This window comes from Carcharhinus amblyrhynchos, unplaced genomic scaffold (assembly GCF_965287045.1).
Source record: "Carcharhinus amblyrhynchos unplaced genomic scaffold, sCarAmb.v2.hapA scaffold_43, whole genome shotgun sequence".
In the NCBI taxonomy this organism is placed as follows: Eukaryota; Metazoa; Chordata; class Chondrichthyes; order Carcharhiniformes; family Carcharhinidae; genus Carcharhinus; species Carcharhinus amblyrhynchos.
The window spans coordinates 1511153-1534039 of record NW_027649784.1 but is presented as its reverse complement, the minus strand read 5'-3'; the positions used below and the strand labels follow the sequence as shown (position 1 = coordinate 1534039).

The window sequence follows — 22887 nt, the reverse complement described above, 5'->3', positions numbered from 1 at the left end:
CAGTGCTGCATCCTCCGACAGTGTGGCACCTCCGACAGTGCTGCATCCTCCGACAGTGCTGCATCCTCCGACAGTGCCGCACCCTCCGACAGTGCCGCACCCTCCGACAGTGCCGCGCCCTCCCACAGTGCCGCACCCTCCGACAGTGCCGCGCCCTCCCACAGTGCCGCACCCTCCGACAATGTGGCACCCTCCCACAGTGCCGCACCCTCCAACAGTGTGGCACCCTCCAACAGTGCCGCACCCTCCCCCAGTTCTGGCAGTGGGAGTGTCGGCCTGGAATGAATCACTGCGTGGGGCGGACCGAGGGCGATGGAGTAAGAGCTGGCGGAACAGAGCCAGGGTGCTGCACAGTGCCGGAATAGTCTGGAGGGTCCGAATGGCCTCCTCTTTCTCCACACGCCCGGACCCGAAGGTGCGAAGTTCACGTCCTGGCTGGGTCGGAACGTCGATCCCAATCCCGGAAATTTTTTTCCCTCAGGTGCAAAATCCGCAACAAAAAAAAGAAACTACGAGAAAAGCTCCTTACGGTGTAAACCTCTTCACTTTCTGTCATTCTTTGGTTGAAGGGTGTAGAATCTGAGAGAGGAAAAGAATAGATCAACCAGAGTAAATCCATTCAGTTTGGGTTCCCCCTGTCTAAGGGAAGGTAGACCGGCTTTGGAGGCAACCCAGAGAAGGTCGATCCTCATCAGCAGTGGGTTGAGCCTGCACCCACTGGAGTTTACGAGGGGACCTTACTGAGACATGTAGGATTCTCAGCGGAGTCTGACAGGATAGAGGCTGAGAGGTTGGCCGGGATTTTGCCGCCTCACTATCCCGGAATCCCAGGATGGAATTCCCCTGTTGGCCTCCGGCAGAATTTTACGACCCTTGCCCGAGCTTGGTTGTAAAATCCTGGCAGTTGTTTCCCCCTTGTGAGAGAGTCTAATACCAGAGTAAGCAGGGGGAGGCTTCCATTGAAGATGGAAGTGAGATGAGAAATTTCTTCTCTCAGAGGGCAGTGAATCTGCGGAATTCTTCTCCGCTGTAGAGCCAAGTGTGTTCAAAGCTGAGATAGATTTTTTAAGCAGTAAGGAAATCGAGGGTTACGGGGAAAGTGGAGTTGAGGGTTATCACATCTGATCAGATCACGATCTCATTGAATGGCAAAGCAGACTCAATGTTTTGTCATTATTATTTATTAGTGTCATGAGTAGGCTTACATTAACACTGCAATGAAGTTACTGTGAAAATCCCCTGGTCGCCACACTCCGGCGCCCGTTCGGGGTAACACTGAGGGAGAATTTAACACGGTCAATCCTAACCAGCACGTCTTTCGGGCTGTGGGAGGAAACCGGAGCCCCCCCAGAGGAAACCCACGCAGACATGGGGAGAATGCGCAGACTCCACACAGTGACCCAAGCCGGGAATCGAACCCGGGTCCCTAGCACTGTGAGGCAGCAGCGCTGACCACTGTGCCGCCCCAATGGGCTGAATGGCCTACTTCTGCCCTGTTTTCAGTTGTGTTGGTTGAGGGAGGAATGTTGGCAGGGCCAGCAGGAATCTTTCCTGCTCTACCACAGGGCCTAGGTATCTAATCAACTCTTTGGAGTGCGGAGACAATGTTAAAGGAATATCTGTTATGTTAAGATATGTCAGTGAAGGGCACTGTTTAAATAAGTACTTAGAACACCTATAGAGAGAGACCGCTGGGACACTGGGCCGGTAGTTTGGAAGGAAACAAACGTAACATGTAATGAATAAACCTATTCTCAAGAAAAGTATTACTGTCTTGTTCCATTTTTCACCAGCTGGCTGAGAACTGATAGTCAATAGCCCTGACTGAAAATTTCAGCTGCAGGAAGGCACTTCTGACAGTGCAGCACTCCCTCAGGACCACAGCCTTACAATCCAGAGATGACAGAGCAATCAACTCAGCCAAGTCAATGGAACCTCATCCAAACACAAACAGATAAGCCAGGCGTTAGAATCCACTCCCCGCACTAGCAATGTCGCAGATGATAGGCTAATACTGCATAGAATCCCTCCAGTACAGAAGGAGGCTATCCGGCCCATCAAGTCTATACCGATCCCAGGCCCTATTCCCGTAACCCCACGGGCTAATCCCCCTGACGCCTGGATTAATTTAGCATGGCCAATCTCCCTACCCCACACATCTTTGGACTGTGGCGGGGGGGGAAACCAGAGCGTCCGGAGGAAACCCACGCAGACACGGAGAACTCCACACAGACAATGACTCCAAGCCGGAATTGAACTCCTGGCTCCTGGCGCTGTGAGGTAGCAGTGCTAACCACTGTGCCACCCGTGCCACCCCCCCACTTTTAAGTGACCCACTCACTCACCTTCAATGACATTCAGTGCGTCAAGTCTCCGATTTCGACCAACATGGCATCTTGCTTGGAATTCAGCTCATCTCGAGTCTCGAGAAGTTCCATCAGTTGGGTATTGAGATCTGAGCAGGAGAACAGGACCAGAAGGATCAGGACTGACTAATCGTGATGCACCAGTTGTTAGTGTTAATGGTATGTTAATTGTATTACTGAGGGTAAGTATACAGAGGTGAAGCGATGAAGTATCTTGAGTACATATAAAGAAAGACTTCCTTAAAAGGATTGATTGTTTGTTGACTTGTTTATAGCTCGTGGCTTCTCTCCAAAGAGTTAAAAGGAAGACTTATGATACATTTGGAGAATTCTGTGCTGTTCTGGTCACCACACTGTCAGAAAGCTTTGGAGAGAGTGCAAAGATGGTTCATCAGGATGGTTGCTGGTCTGGAGGGTGTTGGCTATGAGGAGAGTTTGACTAAACTAGGATTGTTTTTGCTGGAAAGGCGGAGGCTGAGGGGAGACCTGATAGAGGTCGACAAAATTATGAGAGGTGTAGACAGAGTGGATAGTCAGAGGCTTTTTCCCCAGGGTGGGGAAGTGTCAATTACAAGGGGGCGCAGGTTCAAGGTGAGAGGGGGAAAGTTTAAGGGAGATGTGCGGGGTAAGTTTTTCACAGAGGGTGATGGGTGCCTGGAACGCACTGCCAGTAGAGGTGGTGGAAGCAGGCACATTAGCAACATTTAAGAGGCATCTGGATAGGTACATGAATAGGGAGGGAATAGAGGGATACGAACCGAGGAAGGGCAGAAGGTTTTTTTTAAGTGGGCATCATGATTGGCGCAGGCTTGGAGGGGCCAAAGGGCCTGTTCTTGTACTTTACTGTTAGAACATAGAACATAGAACATAGAACACTACAGCACAAACAGGCCCTTCGGCCCACAAGTTGCGCCGACCACATCACCTACCAACCTACAGACCTATCTATAACCCTCAATCTCATTAAACCCCATATACTCATCCAGAAGTCTTTTAAAAGACCCCAGCGAGTTCGCCTCCACCACCACTGACGGCAGCCGATTCCATTCACTCACCACCCTCTGAGTGAAAAACTTACCCCTAACATCACTTCTGAACCTCCCTCCCCGCACCTTAAATCTGTGTCCTCTCGTAGCGACCATTTCAAACCGGGGAAATAGCCTCTGAGAGTCCACCCTATCTATCCCTCTCAACATTTTGTAAACTTCTATCAGGTCGCCTCTCAACCTTCGTCTCTCCAGGGAAAAGAGTCCCAGCTCCCTCAACCTAACTTCATAAGGCATGCCTCCCAGTCCAGGCAACATCCTTGTAAATCTCCTCTGCACCCTTTCAATAGCTTCTACATCTTTCCTATAGTGAGGCGACCAGAACTGCGCACAATACTCCAAATGAGGCCTGACAAGGGTCTTATAAAGTTCCAGCATTACCTCCCGACTCCTAAACTCAATCCCTCGATTGTTCTTTGCTCTTTGACACTGGGAGAGAGTAAGTAGGGGACAGACGCGCTGCATTCTGTAAATAAATCAACTATCAGGAGAAGTATTTGTGTTTGGCTTCATGCTTTACTTGGCTTGTGATCTAGCTCACAGCCGATGCCATGACCCAGCAAGTCTGCCGTTCAAACCCATTCAGCCACCCAGGATAGGAGTCTTAAAAAAAGATGGGAAACCTTAAACGCGGAAAGCACCAAAATGCAGAAGTTACAATGAGAATGAAAGCAAAATACTGCTGGAAGTCCAAATTAAAAACAGAGAACGCTGGATAAACTCAGCAAGTCTGTGGCAAATGCAATGTTAGCATTCATGTCGAGAGGGCTAGAGTACAAGAGCAGGGATGTACTTCTGAGGCTGTATAAGGTTCTGGTCAGACCCCATTTGGAGTATTGTGAGCAGTTTTGGGCCCCATACTTAGGGAAGGATGTGCTGGCCTTGGAAAGGGTCCAGAGGAGGTTCACAAGAATGATCCCAGGAATGAAGGGTTTGTCACATGAGGAGCGGTTGATGACTCTGGGTCTATACTCATTGGAGTTTAGAGAAGGGTGGGGGGGATCTAATGAGAGGCCCAGATAGAATTGACATGGAGAGGATGTTTCCACTAGTGGGAGAGACTAGAACTCGAGGGCACAACCTCAGAGCGAAGGGACACTCCTTTAAAACAGAGATAAGGAGGAATTTCTTTATCCAGAGTGGTGAATCTGTGGAACTCTGCCATTGGAATCCAGACAGTCGGAAACAAGGACATCTGCCTGGAGCCAAGATCCATACATACTTAAAATGGGATTGTGATCAGTACAGACTCAATTGGTCGAATGGCCTCCTTCTAAACTGTAGGGATTCTATGGGACCTGCGTCATGTTGCTGCACTCACTGGGGGTTGAGGGAGGGTGGGGGGAGAGGGCAAGGAGGGGTGGTTAGAGGGAGTCTGGACCACCAAACCTTGTGCAAATTTACACAACGTCCAAGCCAGTGCAGCAGGAAACTCAGGAACCAATTTGTGCGTAGCAAGCTCATGGCAAGGCCAATAATGGCCAAATTATCTTCAAAACAGCTGCGGGTTGACGGTCGGATATTGGCCCCAGGACAGCGGTGAGAAATCTCCTGCCCTTCGTCAGAAAGACTGACCCCTGGGCTCCTGCCTGTGCCCCTGAGAGGGCGGATGGAACCAGGGTTTGATAAAGAATAAAGAACAAAACAGCCTGGGAAACAGGCCCAACGAGCCCGCGCCGCCACTTTAACACCACCAGTCCCCCCCTCCACCCGTGACCTTTATCTATTGTTTTACGGCCATCCACATTGATGGCCCCCTCGAGGGATGGTTCCTCGGACAATGCAGCGCTCCCCTCACAGCTGGCTGCGGCCTTCGAGTGCTGGAAGTGGGGAGGGGAAGGGGCCTGCTACGTCACAGGCATGAGAGAGAGAGAGAGTGCTGCCCACACCTTCAGCTGGGGGCCGGTGAGACTATCGAACTCCTGGTTCCTTTACCATCAATGGTTTGAGCCCTGCTGAATCTGCACAGTACGTTTCTGAGCCGTGACTGCCCTCTGGTGGCTGTGCCATCAATTACAGTTGAAGGAATCACCGCTTTGTGACCTCGGACACAAAGCTGGAGCTGGGGGAGACCATTTGGCCCCTTGAGCCCCCCCCCCCCCATTCGACAAGATCGTGGCCAATCTGTTTCTGCTTTACTCCCACCTACACCTGGTAACCTTCAATATCTAAGTAAGGCGAGGCGATGGCCTAGTGTTATTATCACTAGACTATTAATCCAGAAACTCAGCTAATGTTCTGGGTGTCCCGGGTTCAAATCCCGCCACGGTAGATCGTGGAATTTGAATTCAATAAAAAAAATCTGAAATTAAGAATCTACTGATGACCCATTGTTGGAAGAACCCATCTGGTTCACTAATGTCCCCTTTAGGGAAGGAAATCTGCCGTCCTTACCCAGTCTGGCCTACATGTGACTCCAGAGCCACAGCAATGTGGTTGACTCTCAACTGCCATCCAACTAGGGATGGGCAATAAATGCTGGCCCAGCCAGCGACACCCATGTCCCATGGATGAATAAAACAATATCTAAGATAAAGGCAAATTACTGCAGATGCTGGGTCTGAAACAAAAACAGAAAATGCTGGAAAATCTCAGCGGGTCTGACAGCATCAGTGGAGAGAGGGAAGAGAGGCAATGTTTTGAGTCTGGATGACCCTTCGTCGGAGCTGCATCAATCTAACCCTGCCTCAAAAATATTCAATTCTGCCCCGGTCATTGGGTCGAATGCATCCACATTGAAGCTTTTATTAAGTTTATTTATGAGTCACAAGTAGGCTTGCATTAACACTGCAATGAAATTTCTGTGAAATTCCCCCAGTCGCCACATTCCAGCGCCTGTTTGGGTACACTGAAGGATAATTTAGCATGGCCAATTCATGTATCCTGCACATCTTTCGGAACGTGGGAGGAAATCGGTCTGTGTGGAGTCTGCATGTTTTCCCCGTGTCTGCGTGGGTTTCCTTTAGATGCACCGGTTTCCTCCCACAGTCCAAAAATCCGCGGGTTAGGGGGATTGGCCATGCTAAATTGCCCCTTAGTGTCCAAAGATGTGCAGATTAGGTGGATTGGCCATGCTAAATTGCCCCTTAGTGTCCAAAGATGTGCAGGTTAGGTGGATTGGCCATGCTAAATTGTCCCTTAGTGTCCAAAGATGTGCAGGTTAGGTGGATTGGCCATGCTAAATTGTCCCTTAGTGTCCAAAGATGTGCAGGTTAGGGGGATTGGCCATGCTAAATTACCCCTTAGTGTCAGTTGGATTGAGAGGATAAAAATGTAGGGATACATGGATAGGGCCTGGGTGGGATTGTGGTCGGTGCAGACTTGGCAGGCCCAAAGGCCTCCTTCTGCACTGTAGAATTTTATGATTCATTTGGAGGAAACCCACGCAGACACATGGAGAACATGCAGACTCCACACAGACAGTGACCCAAGCCGTGAATCGAAGCCAGGTTCCTGGTGCTGTGAGACAGCAGTGCTAACCTCTGTGCCGCCTTGTCATTTTCCCACCCCATTTACCATAACCTCGGAGTCCTTTTAGGGCAACAAGGTGACACTGTGGTTGGCACTACTGCCTCACTTGTGCCAGGGACCTGGGTTCGATTCCCGGTTTGGGTCACTGTCTGTGGGGAGTCTGCACATTCTCCCTGTGTCTGCGTGGGTTTCTTCCAAGTGAATCATAGAATCCTACAGGTTAGGTGGATTGGGCATGCTAAATTTCCCATTAGTGTCCAAAGATGTGTAGGTTAGGTGGATTGGCTGTGCTAAATTGCCCCTTAGTGTCAGGGGAATTAGCAGGGTAAATACATTGGGTTGTGGGGACAGGGCCTGGTGAGATTGCAGTCACTGCAGACTCGATGGGCCAAATGGCCTCCTTCTGCACTGCAGGAATTCTATGATTACATGATATTCTCCCCTCAGGCCCTTCTTCCTGTTAAATATATTGGTATTGTTCACCTCCACTGCACCTTGTGGTGACGAGTTCCACTTTCTCAAGCACCACCCTGTCCCTGCCTGGTAGAACATGTTTCCACCTCAAACAGTTTCTCCTGTGATTCACTTCCCCTAAATAAAAGGGCGTTGCGATGGGAACTTGTCTGGGTTCCAGCTACTCCTGCCTTTTCACAAAGTTATTTTCCCAACCCACCCCTCTCTCCTCACTCCAACCTCTCACCTCCTTCTCATCTAACAATGCCAAAATCTTTGTGACTCAGTCAGAGCCACTCATGGTTTTAATCACCTTGATCAGGTCTAACCACTGCCCCTTCCTAGGATCCCTACAGTGCAGAAGGAGGCCATTCAGCCCATCGAGTCTGTACTGACCACAATCACACATAAGCTCTATTCCCGTAACGCCAACATATTTACCCAGCTAATCCCCCTGACAGTAAGGGGCAATTTAGCACAGCCAATCCATGGCACATCTTTAGACACTAAGGGGGCAATTTATTTATTTATTAGTCAGGCTTACATTAACACTGCAATGAAGTTACAGTGAAATTCCCCTACCATGGCCAATGCACCCAACCTACACATCTTTGGACACTAAGGGGCAATTTAGCATGGCCAATCCACCTAACCTGCACATCTTTGGACACTAAGGGGCAATTTAACATGGCCAATCCACCTAAACCACACATCTTTGGACACTAAGAGACAATTTAATATGGCCAATCCACCAAACCACACATCTTTAGACATTAAGAGGCAATTTAGCATGGCCAATCCATCTAACTTGCACATCTTTGGACTGTGGGAGGAAACAGGAGCACCCAGAGGAAACCCACGCAGACACAGGGAGAACATGCAGACTCTGCATAGACAGTGACCCTGGGTCCATTTTTCACGAGGAGAGAAAGCCCCGGCCTGAGTAAACTTTCCTGATAGGTATGCAGCCCCTCAGTTCTTTTGTCTAAAACTAAGGGGTCACTAACTTACGTGGGAGATGAGGAGAACGTTTTTTCTGGGGGTAGTGAGTTCTTTGGAACTGCCTTCCTCAAAAGGCAATGGGAACAGACTCTGTTTTCACGAATATTTTTAAGGCACAGCGAAAGAGATTCTTGATTAACAAGAGGGGGGGGTGAAATATTATTAGGCGTGAAAGATGTGCAGGTTAGGTGGATTGGCCATGCTAAATTGCCCCTTAATGTCCCAAGATGTGCAGGTTAGGTGGATTGGCCATGCTAAATTGCCCCTTAGTGTCCAAAGATGTGTGGGTTGGGTAGATTGGGGGTGAAAGGTTACTGGAAGTAGACGGGAATAAGGTTTTCAGGTTATAATCAGATCAGCCATGTCCATATTGAATGGGAGAGCAGGCTCGAGGGACTGAGTGGCTTCCTCTTGCTTCCAATGTGTAGATTCTGATACTATCCTTTGTAATTCTTTTATTTTGCACCTTCTCCGGTGCCTGAGGGTGGCACAGTGGTAAGCAGTGCTGCCTCATGCTGCTGGGACCCGGGTTCATTTAAAGCACATTACTGCGGATGCTGAAATCTGAAACCAAAAGAGAAAATGCTGGAAAAGCTCAGCAAGTCTGGCAGCATCTGGAAGGAGAGAAAAGAGCTTTCCAAAACCAAGAGAGAGACATCTGGACTCGAAACGTCAGCTTTTTTCTCTCCTGCTGCCATGCCTGCTGAGATTTTCCCAGTATTTTCTCTCTTGGACCTGGGTTCGATTCTCTGCTTGGGTCACTGTCTGTGCAGAGTCTGCACGTTCCCCCCTGTGTCTGCATGGGATTCCTCTGAAAGGCGTGCTGGTTAGAGTGCATTGGCTGTACTAAATTCTCTCTCAGGCCCCAGAGTGTGGCGGCTAGGGGATTTTCACAGTAACTCCATTGTAGTGTTAATGTAAGCCTACTTGTGACACTAACAAATAAACTTTAAAACTTTAACTTTTCTTCACTCAGAGAGTTGTGAACCTGTGGAATTCTCTCCCACAGAAAGCTGTTGGGGCCAGTTCATTAGATATGTTTGAGAGGGAGCTGGATGTGGTCCGTGTGGCTAAAGGGAATAAGGGTATGGAGAGAAAGTGGGAGTGGGATACTGAAAGTGCATTGTCAACAACGATCATATTGAATGGTGAGTGCAGGCTCGAAGGGCCAAATGGCCTATTGCTTCACCCACTTTCTATGTTTCTCCTCAATGTGTACAATTCTGGTCACCCTATTATAACTGTGTCCTATTCTGGTCACCCTATTATAACTGTGTCCAATTCTGGTCACCCTATTATAACTGTGTCCAATTCTGGTCACCCTATTATAACTGTGTCCAATTCTGGTCACCCTATTATAACTGTGTCCAATTCTGGTCACCCTATTATAACTGTGTACAGTTCTGGTCACCCTATTATAGAAAGGATATTATTAAACTAGAAAAAGAGTGCAGAAAAGATTTACTAGGATGCTACTGGGACTTGATGGTTTGAGAAGGAGAGGCTGGATAGACTGGGACTTTTTTCCCTGGAGTGTAGGAGGCTGAGGGGTGATCTTATAGAGGTCTATAAAATAATGAGGGGCACAGATCAGCTAGAGAGTCAATACTTTTTTCCCAAAGGTAGGGGAGTATAAAACTAGAGGGCATAGGTTTAAGGTGAAAGGGGAGAGATACAAAAGTGTTCAGAGGGGCAATTTGTTCATACAGAGGGTGGAGAGTGTCTGGAACGAGCAGCCAGAGATAGTAGTGGAGGCGGGTACAATTTTGTCTTTTAAAAAGCATTTAGATAGTTACATGGTAAGATGGGTATAGAGGGATATGGGCCAAACATGGGCAATTGGGGGCTAGCTTAGTGGTTAAAAAAGGGCTGGCGTGGACAAGTTGGGCTGAAGGGTCTGATTCCATGCTGTAAATCTCTATGAGTCTAGTTGATCTGCTGTGGAACAGGATAAGTTGTATCTCAGAGACTGAATTGATGTTACAGCAGTGTGTCCAAGTCCCTGGATTCAGGTTTGAATCCTGAGCTTCTGACAGAAGGAATTGGAATCTCGTACAGTTGGGTTGGCACACAGGATGCACAGACCCTGCTCCAAGCTAAACCAGCACAGCACAACAAGGCTGAACAGGTTTAAACCACAGACAATCTCTCACCTTCGTAAAGCACCTTCGATGTAATGAAACAGCCTGGGGAGATTTCACAGGAAGATCAGACAGGAAACTGAGCCACCGGGGGAGACGCGAGGGCAGGGGGCCAAGGGCTGAGTCAACAACATTAGCTTTAAGGAGAGTCTTGAAGGAGAGAGACAGACAGAGAGAGAGACTGAGAGAGAGAGAGAGAAAGACAGAGAGAGAGAGAGAGAGAGAGACTGAGAGAGACCGAGAGAGAGAGAGAGAGAGAGGGACAGAGAGAGACAGAGATAGAGGTACAGAGAGAGAGAGAGAGAGACAGAGACAGAGGTACAGAGAGAGAGACAGGCAGAGAGAGAGAGACAGAGGTACAGAGAGAGAGAGAGAGAGAGAGAGACCGAGAGAGAGAGAGACAGAGGGAGAGAGAGAGAAAAACGGACGTACAGAGAGAGAGAGAGACAGACAGAGGTACAGAGAGAGACAGACAGAGACAGAGTCAGAGACAGACCGAGAGGGAGAGACAGAGAATGAGAGAGAGAGAGAGACAAAGGGACAGAGAGAGAGAGACAGAGACACAGAGAGAGACAGACAGACAGACAGAGAGAGGTACAGAGAGACAGAGGGACAGAGAGACAGAGACAGAGACAGACCGAGAGAGAGTAAGAGAGAGACAGAGAGTGAGAGAGAGAGAGAAAAAGAGACAGAGGGAGACAGAGAGAAAGAGACAGATTGAGAGTGAGAGAGCCAGACAGACAGACAGACAGAGAGACAGAGAAAGAGACAGCGAGAGAGAGAGAGACAAGGAAGCAGAGAGAAAGAGAGAGAGTGACAGAGAGAGAGACAAAGAGAGAGAGAGAGAGAGAGAGAGACACATACAGAGGGAAAAGAGAGAGAGAGAGACAGACAGACAGACAGACAGGGAGAGAAAGGGAAAGAGAGAGACAAAGAGGAGAGAGAGAGAGACAGAGACAGAGAGAGACAGACAGAGAGAGAGAGACAGACGGGAGAGAGACGGGGGGGGGAGAGAGAGAGAGACAGACGGGGGAGAGAAAGAGAGAGACGGGGGGGAGAGAGAGATGGGGGGGAGAGAGAGACGGGGGGGAGAGAGAGACGGGGGGGGAGAGAGAGACGGGGGGGGAGAGAGAGACGGGGGGGGAGAGAGACGGGGGGGGAGAGAGACGGGGGGGAGAGAGAGAGACGGGGGGAGAGAGAGAGACGGGGGGGAGAGAGAGAGACGGGGGGAGAGAGAGAGACGGGGGGAGAGAGAGACGGGGGGAGAGAGAGAGACGGGGGGAGAGAGAGAGACGGGGGGGAGAGAGAGAGACGGGGGGGAGAGAGAGAGAGGGGAAGGGGGGAGAGAGGGGGGAGAGAGACAGGGGGGAGAGAGAGAGACAAGGGGAGAGAGAGAGAGACAAGGGGAGAAAGAGAGAGACAAGGGGAGAAAGAGAGAGACAAAGGGAGAGAGAGACTAGGGGAGACAGATACTGAGGAAGAGAAAGAATGAGACAGAGAGAGAGACAGAGGCACAGAGAAAGAGAGAGAGACAGGGACAGAGAAGACAGAGACAGGGAGAGAGAGTGACAGAGAGTGTGACAGAGAGAGTGACAGAAAGATAGAGAGAATGACAGGGAGAGAAAGTGACAGGGAGAGACAGTGTGACAGACAGAGAGAGAGAGAGACAGAACAAAGCTCCCTCGACACTGTCCCCCCATCAAACACTCCCAGGACAGGTACAGCACGGGGTTAGGTACAGAGTAAAGCTTCCTCCTGAGCCGTACAGATTTACCGTGGATTTGCGAGAAGATGCTGGACTGCAGGTTCTGAAGTTGGGTCAAGTTCATCTTCCGCAGGTCACTCAGCTCCAGTAAGCGGGTTCTCCTTTCAGCACCTCTGGACTGAGAGAGAAACAGATTAATTCTGTCGCAGAATGTGCAGCTCAAACAACGCCCTGTATTTCTATAGCACCTTTCCCAATCTCGGGAAAGTGCTTTAGTGTCACTGAGATACTTTCAGAAGTGCAGTCCGCATTGTAGCAAATGAGGCAGCCAATTGGTACACAGCAAGATCCCACAAACAGCAACATAACCTGACCAGTTCAACAGATAATGATTGAAGAATGTATATTGGTCCCTCCACAGGGGAGAGAGAGCCCCCTGCCCACCCACACCTTTCCCAGTCCCACCATACAGATTCATGGTTATCTTATATCCACCTGAGGTAGCAGACAATGCTTCAGTTTAATGTCTCATCTGAAAGAAGGTTCTACTGACAGTGTGGCGCTCCCTCAGCACTGACCCTCTGACAGTGCGGCACTCCCTCAGCACTGACCCTCCGACAGTGCGGCACACCCTCAGCGCTGACCCTCTGACAGTGCGGCACACCCTTCCCACTGTGCTGGGATTATCTGCCTGGTACGTGTGAGGCCAGTTTGATGAAATCTGTGCCACCCAGCCTGAACGATCTTTGCCTGAACCACAGAGGGTCACAGTGAATGGAATTGGCCAAGTTTAGACCCTCTGATGCCTCACACACCTGCTGTTTCTCCAGGTCCAGTCTCCTCTTGACTAAGGCCAGGTCTCTCTTTGCTTCACTTTCCAGCTCCTTCTTGCGAGAGAGGAGACTTCCTTCAGCGGGGACGCTCTCAGCTGAACACCTCTGCAAAAAAATATACACGGCTGCTGAGGACTGGGATAGCAGCCAGATGAAGCACAGGCAGGCCATTCAGCCCATTGTGCTACTGCTACTGCCTTGTGAAAGATCCATCCCACCCTCCCTTCAAATAGTGTTTTCTCTGGAGAGTACTCCTCCAATTCCCCCGTTTGAAAGTTCCTATTGTGATGTTAGTGAATCTTTAAGAGGTTTTTTTAAAATCATGTTCTCTGTAGCTCTCAGTTTATGTCAGGAGAGAGAATAGACATTGGATAAGGTAGTCAAGAAGGCATACAACATGCCTGCCTTCATTGGTCGCAGCATTGAGTTTAACAATTGGCAGGTCATGTTGCAGCTTTATAGAACCTTAGTTTGGCCTCATTTGGAATATTGTGTAAAATTCTGTTCGCCACACTATGAGAAGTTTGTGGGGGCTTTGGAGAGGGTACAGAAGAGGTTTTCCAGGATGTTGCCTGGTCTGGAAGGTATTAGCTATGAGGAGATGTTGGAGAAACTGTGGTTTGTTCTCACTGAACGACGGAGGTTGAGGGGGTGACCTGATGGAGGTTTACAAGATTATAAGTGGCATGGACAGAGTGGATAGTCAGATGCTGTTTTCTAGGGTAGAAAAGTCAAGTATTAGGGGGCATAGGTATAAGTTGCGTGGGGAAAAGTTTAGAGGAGATGTATGAGGCAAGTTTTTTACACAGAAGGTGGTGAATGTTTGGAACGTGCTGCTCGGGGAGGTGGTGGGAACAGGTACGATAGCGACATTTAAGGGGCAATTAGGCGAATACATGAATAGGATGGGAATGGAAGGATATGAACTCTGTAAGTGCATACGGTTTTAGTTTAGCCAACATCATGACTGGCGCAGGCTTGGAGGGCTGAAGGGCCTGTTCCTGTGCTGTACTGTTCTTTGTTCGCAGATCAGGTGACAGGAGTTCTTTTATTTTCAGTTGTGAGCTGCAGATTTTAGTTTTAGAAGGGACATCAGACCGAAAGCAGTGTCTCTCTCTCTCTCTCTCTCTCTCTCTGTCCCTGGTTTTGGGTAATTCTGCTGCTTAACTGAAAGCATTCCCGGTGTACAGAATCTGCAGTTGGCGGCTTGACCAGAGAGTCTCCCTGGTGTTCTGGGAAGCTGTTCTGACTTCAAAGTGTTCTGAGTGTATCAACAGTACTGCAGCATTCAACGAAAGGTCTTAATTCTAGTATCACGTGAGCAGTAGTCTTTGCCATGTTAAATCCTGTGTAAAGGGTTTTGTCGAAAGGAATGTTATGATTTTAACTGGAACATCTTAGATATATTTGTTAAGAGTGATACATTATTGTGGTTGTTTTGTTTGTAATTGATAGAAGTTATTGCTAATTCTCTCCATACATGTTAGCTATATTCTTAAATAAACTTTATTTGATAAAAGCTCCCCAGTGGGTCTTTTGAATCAGACCTGAAATGAAATATCTCATGCTTATCCCTGGCTAAATTCAATGTGCAAAACTTAAGATCCAGGTGGGCTCCGTAAAACAGTTTGGAGTTCATGACCTGAACCATAACACTATTGAATCAGCTTCCACTGCCCTTTCAGGCAATGCCTTCCAGATCACAACAACTCGCTGCATTAAAATAAAACCCCTTCTTCTCATCTCCCCACCTCTGGTTCTTTTCCCGATTCTCCTCAATCTGTGCGTCCCCTCTGGTTACCCACCCTCCTGCCAGCAGGAAATGCTTTCTCCTTATTTAGAATCATAGAATCCTTACAGTGCAGAAGGAGGCCATTTGGCCCATCGAGTCTACACTGACCACAATCCCACCCAGGCTCTATCCTTGTAACCCCCCACATATTTACCCTGCTAATCCTCCTGATACTAAGGGGCAATTGATCATGGCCAATTAGCCTAAACTTCACATCTTTGGAGTGTGGGAGCAAACAGGAGCACCCAGAGGAAACCCATGCAGACACGGGGAGAACATGCAGGCTCTACACAGACAGTGATCCGAGCTGGGAATTGAACCTGGTTCCCTGGTGCTGTGAGGCAGCAGCGCTAACCACTGTGCAGCCTCTTGTGAGTTTGAACGGCTCGATTTAATCTCTCCCTTTAACCTTCTCTGCTCCGAGGAAAATGATCCCAGTTTCTCCCAGTCTTTCCACGTGAACCTCTCATTCCTGGTCCCACGCTGGGTAAACCTCCCTCCGCACCGTCTCCCAGACCTCGACATCCTTCCTATAATGCACAGTTCGGAATAGGAGCCAACATTCTAGCTGAGGCCAAATCAGGGATTTATAAATATTTGGCAGGAATTCCTTTCTTTCATTTTCCATCCCTCTGCCAAAGACCCCATATGTTTTTTTTTCTGAAAAGTAGCTTTGTCAGCCTCTCCTGTTTCATTCACAGACTGCCACACATAAACCCCCACACGTCCACATACCCCATTTTAACTCTGTGCCACTGAGTTCAGTTCAATTCTCTTCATAATTCTGCAGAAATTAGTTTACGTTTATTTTACCAGTGTCACAAGTAAGGCTTACATTAACACTGCAATGAAGTTATTGTGAAATTCCCCTAGTCGCCACATTCCTGCGCCTGTTTGGGTACACTGAGGGAGAATTTAGCATGGCCAACGCGCCTAACCAGCATGTCTTTTGGACTGTGGGAGGAAACCGGAGCACCTGGAAGAAACCCACGGAGACACGGGAAGAATGTGCGGACTCTGCACAGACAGTGACCCAAGCTGGGAATTGAACCTGTAGCTGTGAGGCAGCAGTGCTCACCACCATGCCACCTCTTAATCACTTGCCAGTGTTATTACAAGCCACAGGCTGAGGCTATTCAGCCCATCATGTCCGTGCCAGCTCTCCAGGCAAACAATGGGTCTCATGCCACTCCCCCACCTTCACCACTCACTCTTCCTTTTTGAATAATAATTCAATTCCTCCCGCAAGCCTCGGCTGAACAAGCCTCCACCACACTCTTGGGCATTCCAGATTCTCACGACTTGCTGTGTGAAAAAGATTACCCTCAAATCTTCTTTAGTCCTTCTGTAAAATTCTCTAACAGCAGAGCAGGTGTACCTCCACCACAGACAGACACACACACACACACACACACACACACACACACACACACACACAAACAGACACACACACAAACACACACGCGTATATGCACACACACGCAAGCAAACACATGCACAAGCACAGACGCACGCACACACACACAGACGCACACACACACACACACACACACAGACGCGCACACACACAGACGCGCACACACACACACAGACGCGCACACACACACACACAGACGCGCACACACACACAGACGCGCACACACACACAGACGCACACACACACACACACAGACGCGCACACACACACACACAGACGCGCACACACACACACACAGACGCACACACACACACACACACACACAGACGCGCACACAACTCTGATTTCTGTATCACAGCTTGGTATGGTTCCTGCTCTGCAAAAAGCTACAAAAGTTTGTGAATGTAGCCCAATCCATCACGCAAACCAGCCTCCCATCCATTGACTCTGTCTATACATCACACTGCCTTGGGAAAAGCAGCCAGGATAATCAAAGACCCCACACACCCCGGACATTCTCTCTTCCATCGTCGGGAAAAAGATACAAAAGTCTGAGGTCACGTATCAACCGACTCAAGAACAGCTTCTTCCCTGCTGCTGTCAGACTTTTGGATGGACCTACCTCGCATTAAGTTGACCTTTCTCTACACCCTAGCTGTGACTGAAACACTACATTCTGCACCCTCTCCTTTCCTTCTCTGTCAAAGGTATGCTTTGTCTGTATAGTGCGCAAGAAATAATACTTTTCACTGTTTCCCAATACATGTGACAATAATAAATCAAATCAAATCCTTCTCCCCTATATACTCTATGAACAGTATGCTTTGTCTGTATAGTGTGCAAGAAACAATACTTTTCACTGTATCCCAATACATGTGACAATAATAAATCAAATCAAAATCCCCTGAATGGGCCCCCCTCAGTATGGATGGTTCCTGACCTCCAATCCACCTTGGCAATCAGGGTCAAAGTCTTGATGGATCATTGTTAGACTTTTTAACAACAGGAATTCTGACACAAGGGCAGTAGTGGGTAAGGAAATGGGACAGGACAACCTGTCACCTCGCAGTGTCCAGGGTGACCTTTCACCTCGCTGTCAAACAAAGGGAGTGAAAGGTCAGAGATGGGTCAAGCTACCTGAGGAGGCGGTGTGGCAGAGGCTCCCGCGACAGCTTCCTCGGTGTCACTCTCGCTGCTGCTGTCATTGATGAAACACAACTGCAAATTCATTCGACTGTGAAATCTGTGTAAGAGAGTGAGAGAATCAGTACCAAACACCAGCGGATGGCCAACCATCTCTGTGTTAGCCGGACCGCAGCATCACTCACAGCCGGTGCCACATCTCGCTCATGGCTCACAGGACAACAGTCTAGGGTCAGTACTGAGGGAGTGCCACACTGTCAGAGGGTCAGTGCTGAGGGAGTGCCGCACTGTCAGAGGGTCAGTGCTGAGGGAGTGCCGCACTGTCAGAGGGTCAGCGCTGAGGGAGTGCCGCACTGTCAGAGCGTCAGTGCTGAGGGAGTGCCGCACTGTCAGAGGGTCAGTGCTTGAGGGAGTGCCGCACTGTCAGAGGGTCAGTGCTGAGGGAGTGCCGCACTGTCAGAGGGTCAGTGCTGAGGGAGTGCCGCATTGTCAGAGGGTCAGTGCTGTGGGAGTGCCGCACTGTCAGAGGGTCAGCACTGAGGGAGTGCCGCACTGTCAGAGGGTCAGTGCTGAGGGACTGCCACACTGTCAGAGGGTCAGTGCTGAGGGAGTGCCGCATTGTCAGAGGGTCAGTGCTGAGGGAGTGCCGCATTGTCAGAGGGTCAGTGCTGTGGGAGTGCCGCACTGACAGAGGGTCAGCACTGAGGGAGTGCCATACTGTCAGAGGGTCAGCACTGAGGGAGTGCCGCACTGTCAGAGGGTCAGTGCTGAGGGAGTGCCGCACTGTCAGAGGGTCAGTGCTGAGGCAGCGCCGCACTGTCAGAGGGTCAGTGCTGAGGCAGTGCCGCACTGTCAGAGGGTCAGTGCTGAGGGAGCGCTGCACTGTCGGAGGGTCAGTGCTGAGGGAGCGCTGCACTGTCAGAGGGTCAGTGCTGAGGGAGTGCTGCACTGTCAGAGGGTCAGTGCTGAGGGAGTGCTGCACTGTCAGAGGGTCAGTGCTGAGGGAGTGCTGCACTGTCGGAGGGTCAGTGCTGAGGTAATCCCCATGCCTGTCCTCCTCTGGATTATCTGATGCACCAAGAGGTAGAGTTCTCAAGCGGTTACCCATGATGGCACGGGGCTGGCAGCTCCTGTACAGAGGCAAGGCTGTGGCCTCTCTACACTTGGCCAGTCTGGCCTCGGAGTGACAGGAATTAGTTCCCAGCCGGTCGGGCCTGCTCCTCACCGAGTGCTGCAGCTGAAGCCTGTCATCTGCCAAGTGTTCTTGTTGTCCCTCTCCCAGGACGTCAATCTGTGCGAACCGTCCATCTTCCTTCTCCCCAATGGCTGAAATGTAAAAGGTAACAGCATAGAAAAATAGAAGATAGGAGCAGGAGGAGGCCATTCGGCCCTTCGAGCCTGCTCCACCATCCATTACCAACATGGCTGATCATCCAATTCAATAGCCTAATCCTGCTTTCTCCCCATAACCTTTGATCCTGTTCGCCCCCCAAGTGCTATACCCAGCCGCCTCTCAGGTACATGCAATGTTTTGGTATCAACTACTTCCTGTGGTAATGAATTCCACAGGCTCACCACTCTTTGGGTGAAGAAATGTCTCCTCACCTCCGTCCTAAATGGTCCACCCCGAATCCTCAGACCCCTGGTTCTGGACTCCCCCCACCATCGGGAACATCCTCCCTGCATCTACCCTGTCTAGTCCTGTTAGAATTTGAAAAGTCTCTATGAAGTCCCCCCTCATTCGTCTGAACTCCAGCGAAAACAATCCGAACCTAATCAATCTCTCCTCATACATCAGTCCCTCCATCCACGGAATCAGCTTGGTAATCCTTCGCTGCATTCCCTCCAGAGCAAGAACATTCTTCCTCCGAAAAGGAGACCAAAACTGCACACAATACTCTCAGTGCGGCCTCACCAAGGCCCTGTACAATTGCAACAACACAAGTTTCGGACAAAAGCAATAGGGTGAAAAGCAGCAGCGACTGGATGATAAGTGGGATGGTGAGGCCAGACAAAAGGAGATGGTAAGGTGACAAGAGTCACAGGAGACCATCCGGCCCATCTAGAGTATGCGTACTCCCTCTGGAGCAATGGGTCTAGAGGAGGTGTAAATGGCAACAGCAGAATAAACATTTGATGTCCGATAAAAAAAGCAGGAGTTCCCCACCAGGTTTTCCCCGAGATATCAACTCTGTTTCTCTCTCTACATAAAGTTTTAATGTTTATTTATTAGTGTCACAAGTAGGCCTATATTAACACTGCAATGAAGTTACTGTGAAAGTCCCCTAGTCGCCACACTCTGGTGCCTGTTCGGGAGAATTTAGCACAGCCAATGCACCTAACCAGCATGTCTTTTGGACTGTGGGAGGAAACCAGAGCACCCAGAGGAAACCCACGCAGACACGGGGAGAATCTGCACACTCCACACAGACAGTGACCCAAGCCGGGAATCAAACCCGGGTCCCTGGTGCTCTGAGGCAGCACTGCTAACCACTGTGCAGTCCATCCACTGTGCTGTGATGAGGTTGCTGTGAGATTGCTGGAGATAGGAGCAGGAGTAGACCGTATGGTCCTCGCACGGTCTGTTCCACATTCAATATAATCACAGCAGATTGTGGACTTCGACTTCACCTTCCTGCCTGCTCCCCCCACAACCCCCACACCCCATCTCCCTTTGACTTCCTGAGAGACTAAAAATTTGACTAATCCCAGAAAATCTGGCATGAAAATTTGGCATGTCAGCTACGACTCTCACCAACTTTTACAGATGCACCATAGATAATGTTCTTTCTGGTTGTATCACAGCTTGGTATGGCTCCTACTCTACCCAAGACCACAAGGAACTACATCCATTGACTCTGTCTACACTTCCCGCTGCCTCGGCAAAGCAGCATAATTAAGGACCCCCAAGCACCCCGGACACTCTCTCCTCCACATTCCTTCATTAGGAAAAAGATACAAAAGTCTGAGGTCATGTACCAACTGACTCAAGAACAGCTTCTTCCCTGCTGCTGTCAGACTTTTGAATGGACCCACCTCGCACTAAGTTGATCTTTCTCTACACCCTAGCTATGACTGTAACATTACATTCTGCACCCTCTACATTCCTTCTCTATGAACGGTATGCTTTGTTTGTATAGCGCGCAAGAAACAATACTTTTCACTGTATCCCAATACACGTGACAATAATAAATCCTTCTCCCCATGTACTTTAGGAACAGTATGCTTTGTCTGTATAGCGCACAAGAAACAATACCTTTCACTGTATCCCAATACATGTGACAATAATAAATCAAATCAAATCCTTCTCCCCTATGTACTCTATGAACGGTATGCTTTGTCTGTATAGTGCGCAAGAAACAATGCTTTTCACTGTATCCCAATACATGTGACAATAATAAATCAAATTAAAATCTGCCAGCATTTGCCTGTTGATATTTTATCTTCCATGCCCGATTGGTTTTGATGCGACCTTGCCCAGCAGTGAGCTTCCAGGTAACAAACGCTCCACTGACCAAAACCCCCACTGCGTGTCCACTCACCGACTGGTGCGCGGCAACAATGCTTGGCTTGCCACTGCGCTCCCGCGCCTGTTTCTCCTGCTCCTGGAGCTGGAGGCCGGCGATGTGATTCTCCAGGGCTTCCCAGTTCATGATGGGCAAGTCACTTCCCGCTCTGTCTGTAGGCGAGGCCCCCGGCGTCGGTGGACCCTCAGCTGGCTGATCCGGTGCCGGAGTGACACAGTCCCTTGGCACCGGGCTGGCCCCACCGCTCCCTCCAACCGGGAGGCCATTCGGGGTCTCCGGGTCCTCCCGGCTCGTGTCCCCCGGAGCCTCGGGGGTCTTCAGCTCACAGTCCTGAAAACCCTCGTCATCGTCGGAAGAAGCGGTGCCCAATCCTGGCGGTGGCTTCTGCTCGACAAGCTGCGATTGGTCAGAGTCTGAGCGAGATATCAGAGGACGGAATAATTCTTCTCTCGAATCCATACCATTCTTCTAGAACCTGGGTCAGGTTGTGAGTGGGGGAGAGAGAGAACATCAGGTTAGAGAAGCCTCAATGGGTAGCACTCTCTCCTCAATAACTTGCACTTTTATGGCGCCTACAACATCGTAAAAATTGAACATTGCCCAAAAGAGAAACAGATCGTCTAAGTTTTTCACCTTGCACTCATCAGGACACACACAAGAATGCCAATTTTCAGACGATCACAACTGTTGTGAAGTTAATGTTTGTAAAATTTGCCAAGAGTTGTAAAATTGCATGGTCTGTTAAAAAAGGTAGTTTTTTTTGCTATGTTTAGAGAGTTAAAAGAGATGCAACTGCGGTACACAGAGTAAAACATTGTCTCACGAGGCTAGGCAGTGGTGCTGCCAAGACAACAGGCTGTTTATGAATGTTAACACAGGCATTCAAATAGCAGCAGCCTATCAGATTTGAATTTGATGTTTCGGTAACCCGTAAACCAATCCTACTGTGGGGATTTTTGGTATCTCATTGGAGATATAAGCACCACAGCTCCCAGCTTCAGAGAGCCAGACAGCAACTGCCTCTGGCAGCCAGTCTCTGCCACGGCTCACAGCTTGATAGAGAGATAGCAAGCAATTGTCTATGCCAGCATAACAGCCATGCTTATGTCTTAAAAGAAAGCCTTGTCTCAATTGCAAAGGTAACAATAGAAGATACTGAAGTCAGAAGAAGTCAGCAAAGAAGAAAGAGGATTCCAGATGATAAGACCTGGTTATATTTTGAGTGTGACTAGAAACTTTTTTTTGTTAATAAATGGCAATTGAATTTATCTAAACAGCATTCCATTAGAATAGTTGGGTTTGTTAATAGTTTAGTTAACCTACTCACTGTTAGTTTGATAAATAAATTGTTACTTATTGTGTTTAGAGAGAGAATCTTGGGTAGTTATTTTGATTGAACCACTAAAAATTGCTGAAGTGCAGATAATCCCCTTCTCCCACACACTTTAACAGATTATAAAGGGAGGGACAGCTCTTTGAGTGTTAGTTCTCAGAGAGGGGACCAACCTCTCCCTTTATAACACAATAAACTATACTGCAGAAGAATAGGTCGCGGATTGGCTGAGGCGTTACCATGAGGAAAGCAGTGAGGAACTATAGGCTCCTCCAATCTCCTAGATCATTCAGAATAGAAGCAAGGCTTGTACATTTTGTTTACAGATAATGGGCCCCTGCGTATGAACATATGCTGCTTTCAGCATGCATAAATGAGCCACATCACAAGCTCGGATGATTATCTTCACTGTCAGATGTGGTTCCGTGATTGGGCAGCATTGGCTGAGCAACCATGATCGCACCAATAGTTACACTAACAACCAATTTGAGATTGTCAATCGAACTCGTAATGTGACTCATTTCGTTTGTTAGAAGTGGCAAGTATTCAGCTAGGGAACTGCAGGAACTCCTTCTCTGCAAACAAAAGGAATAATGTGGAGATGCCGGCGTTGGGCTGTGGTGGGCCCAGTAAGAATTTTCACAGCACTAAGTTAAAG

At 49.0% G+C, this 22887-nt stretch overlaps 1 protein-coding gene across 4 annotated transcripts in view; it reads right to left on the bottom strand.

The window, feature by feature from the left end:
• Nucleotides 1-217: 217 nt before the first annotated feature.
• The window catches only part of LOC145337128 (schwannomin-interacting protein 1-like), a 44118-nt gene continuing 21448 nt past the window's right edge, over nt 218-22887 (bottom strand). For all 4 annotated transcript variants that reach the window (XM_080181900.1, XM_080181901.1, XM_080181903.1 and 1 more), the window contains 7 exons: nt 20912-21371; nt 18595-18695; nt 17364-17469; nt 13000-13122; nt 12254-12362; nt 2346-2455; nt 218-579 (listed from right to left, as the gene is read on the bottom strand). In XM_080181900.1, the coding sequence (XP_080038026.1) occupies nt 2358-2455; nt 12254-12362; nt 13000-13122; nt 17364-17469; nt 18595-18695; nt 20912-21355 (981 nt within the window). In that variant the 5' untranslated portion in view covers nt 21356-21371 and the 3' untranslated portion in view covers nt 218-579; nt 2346-2357. The remainder of the gene's footprint in view (nt 580-2345; nt 2456-12253; nt 12363-12999; nt 13123-17363; nt 17470-18594; nt 18696-20911; nt 21372-22887) is intronic.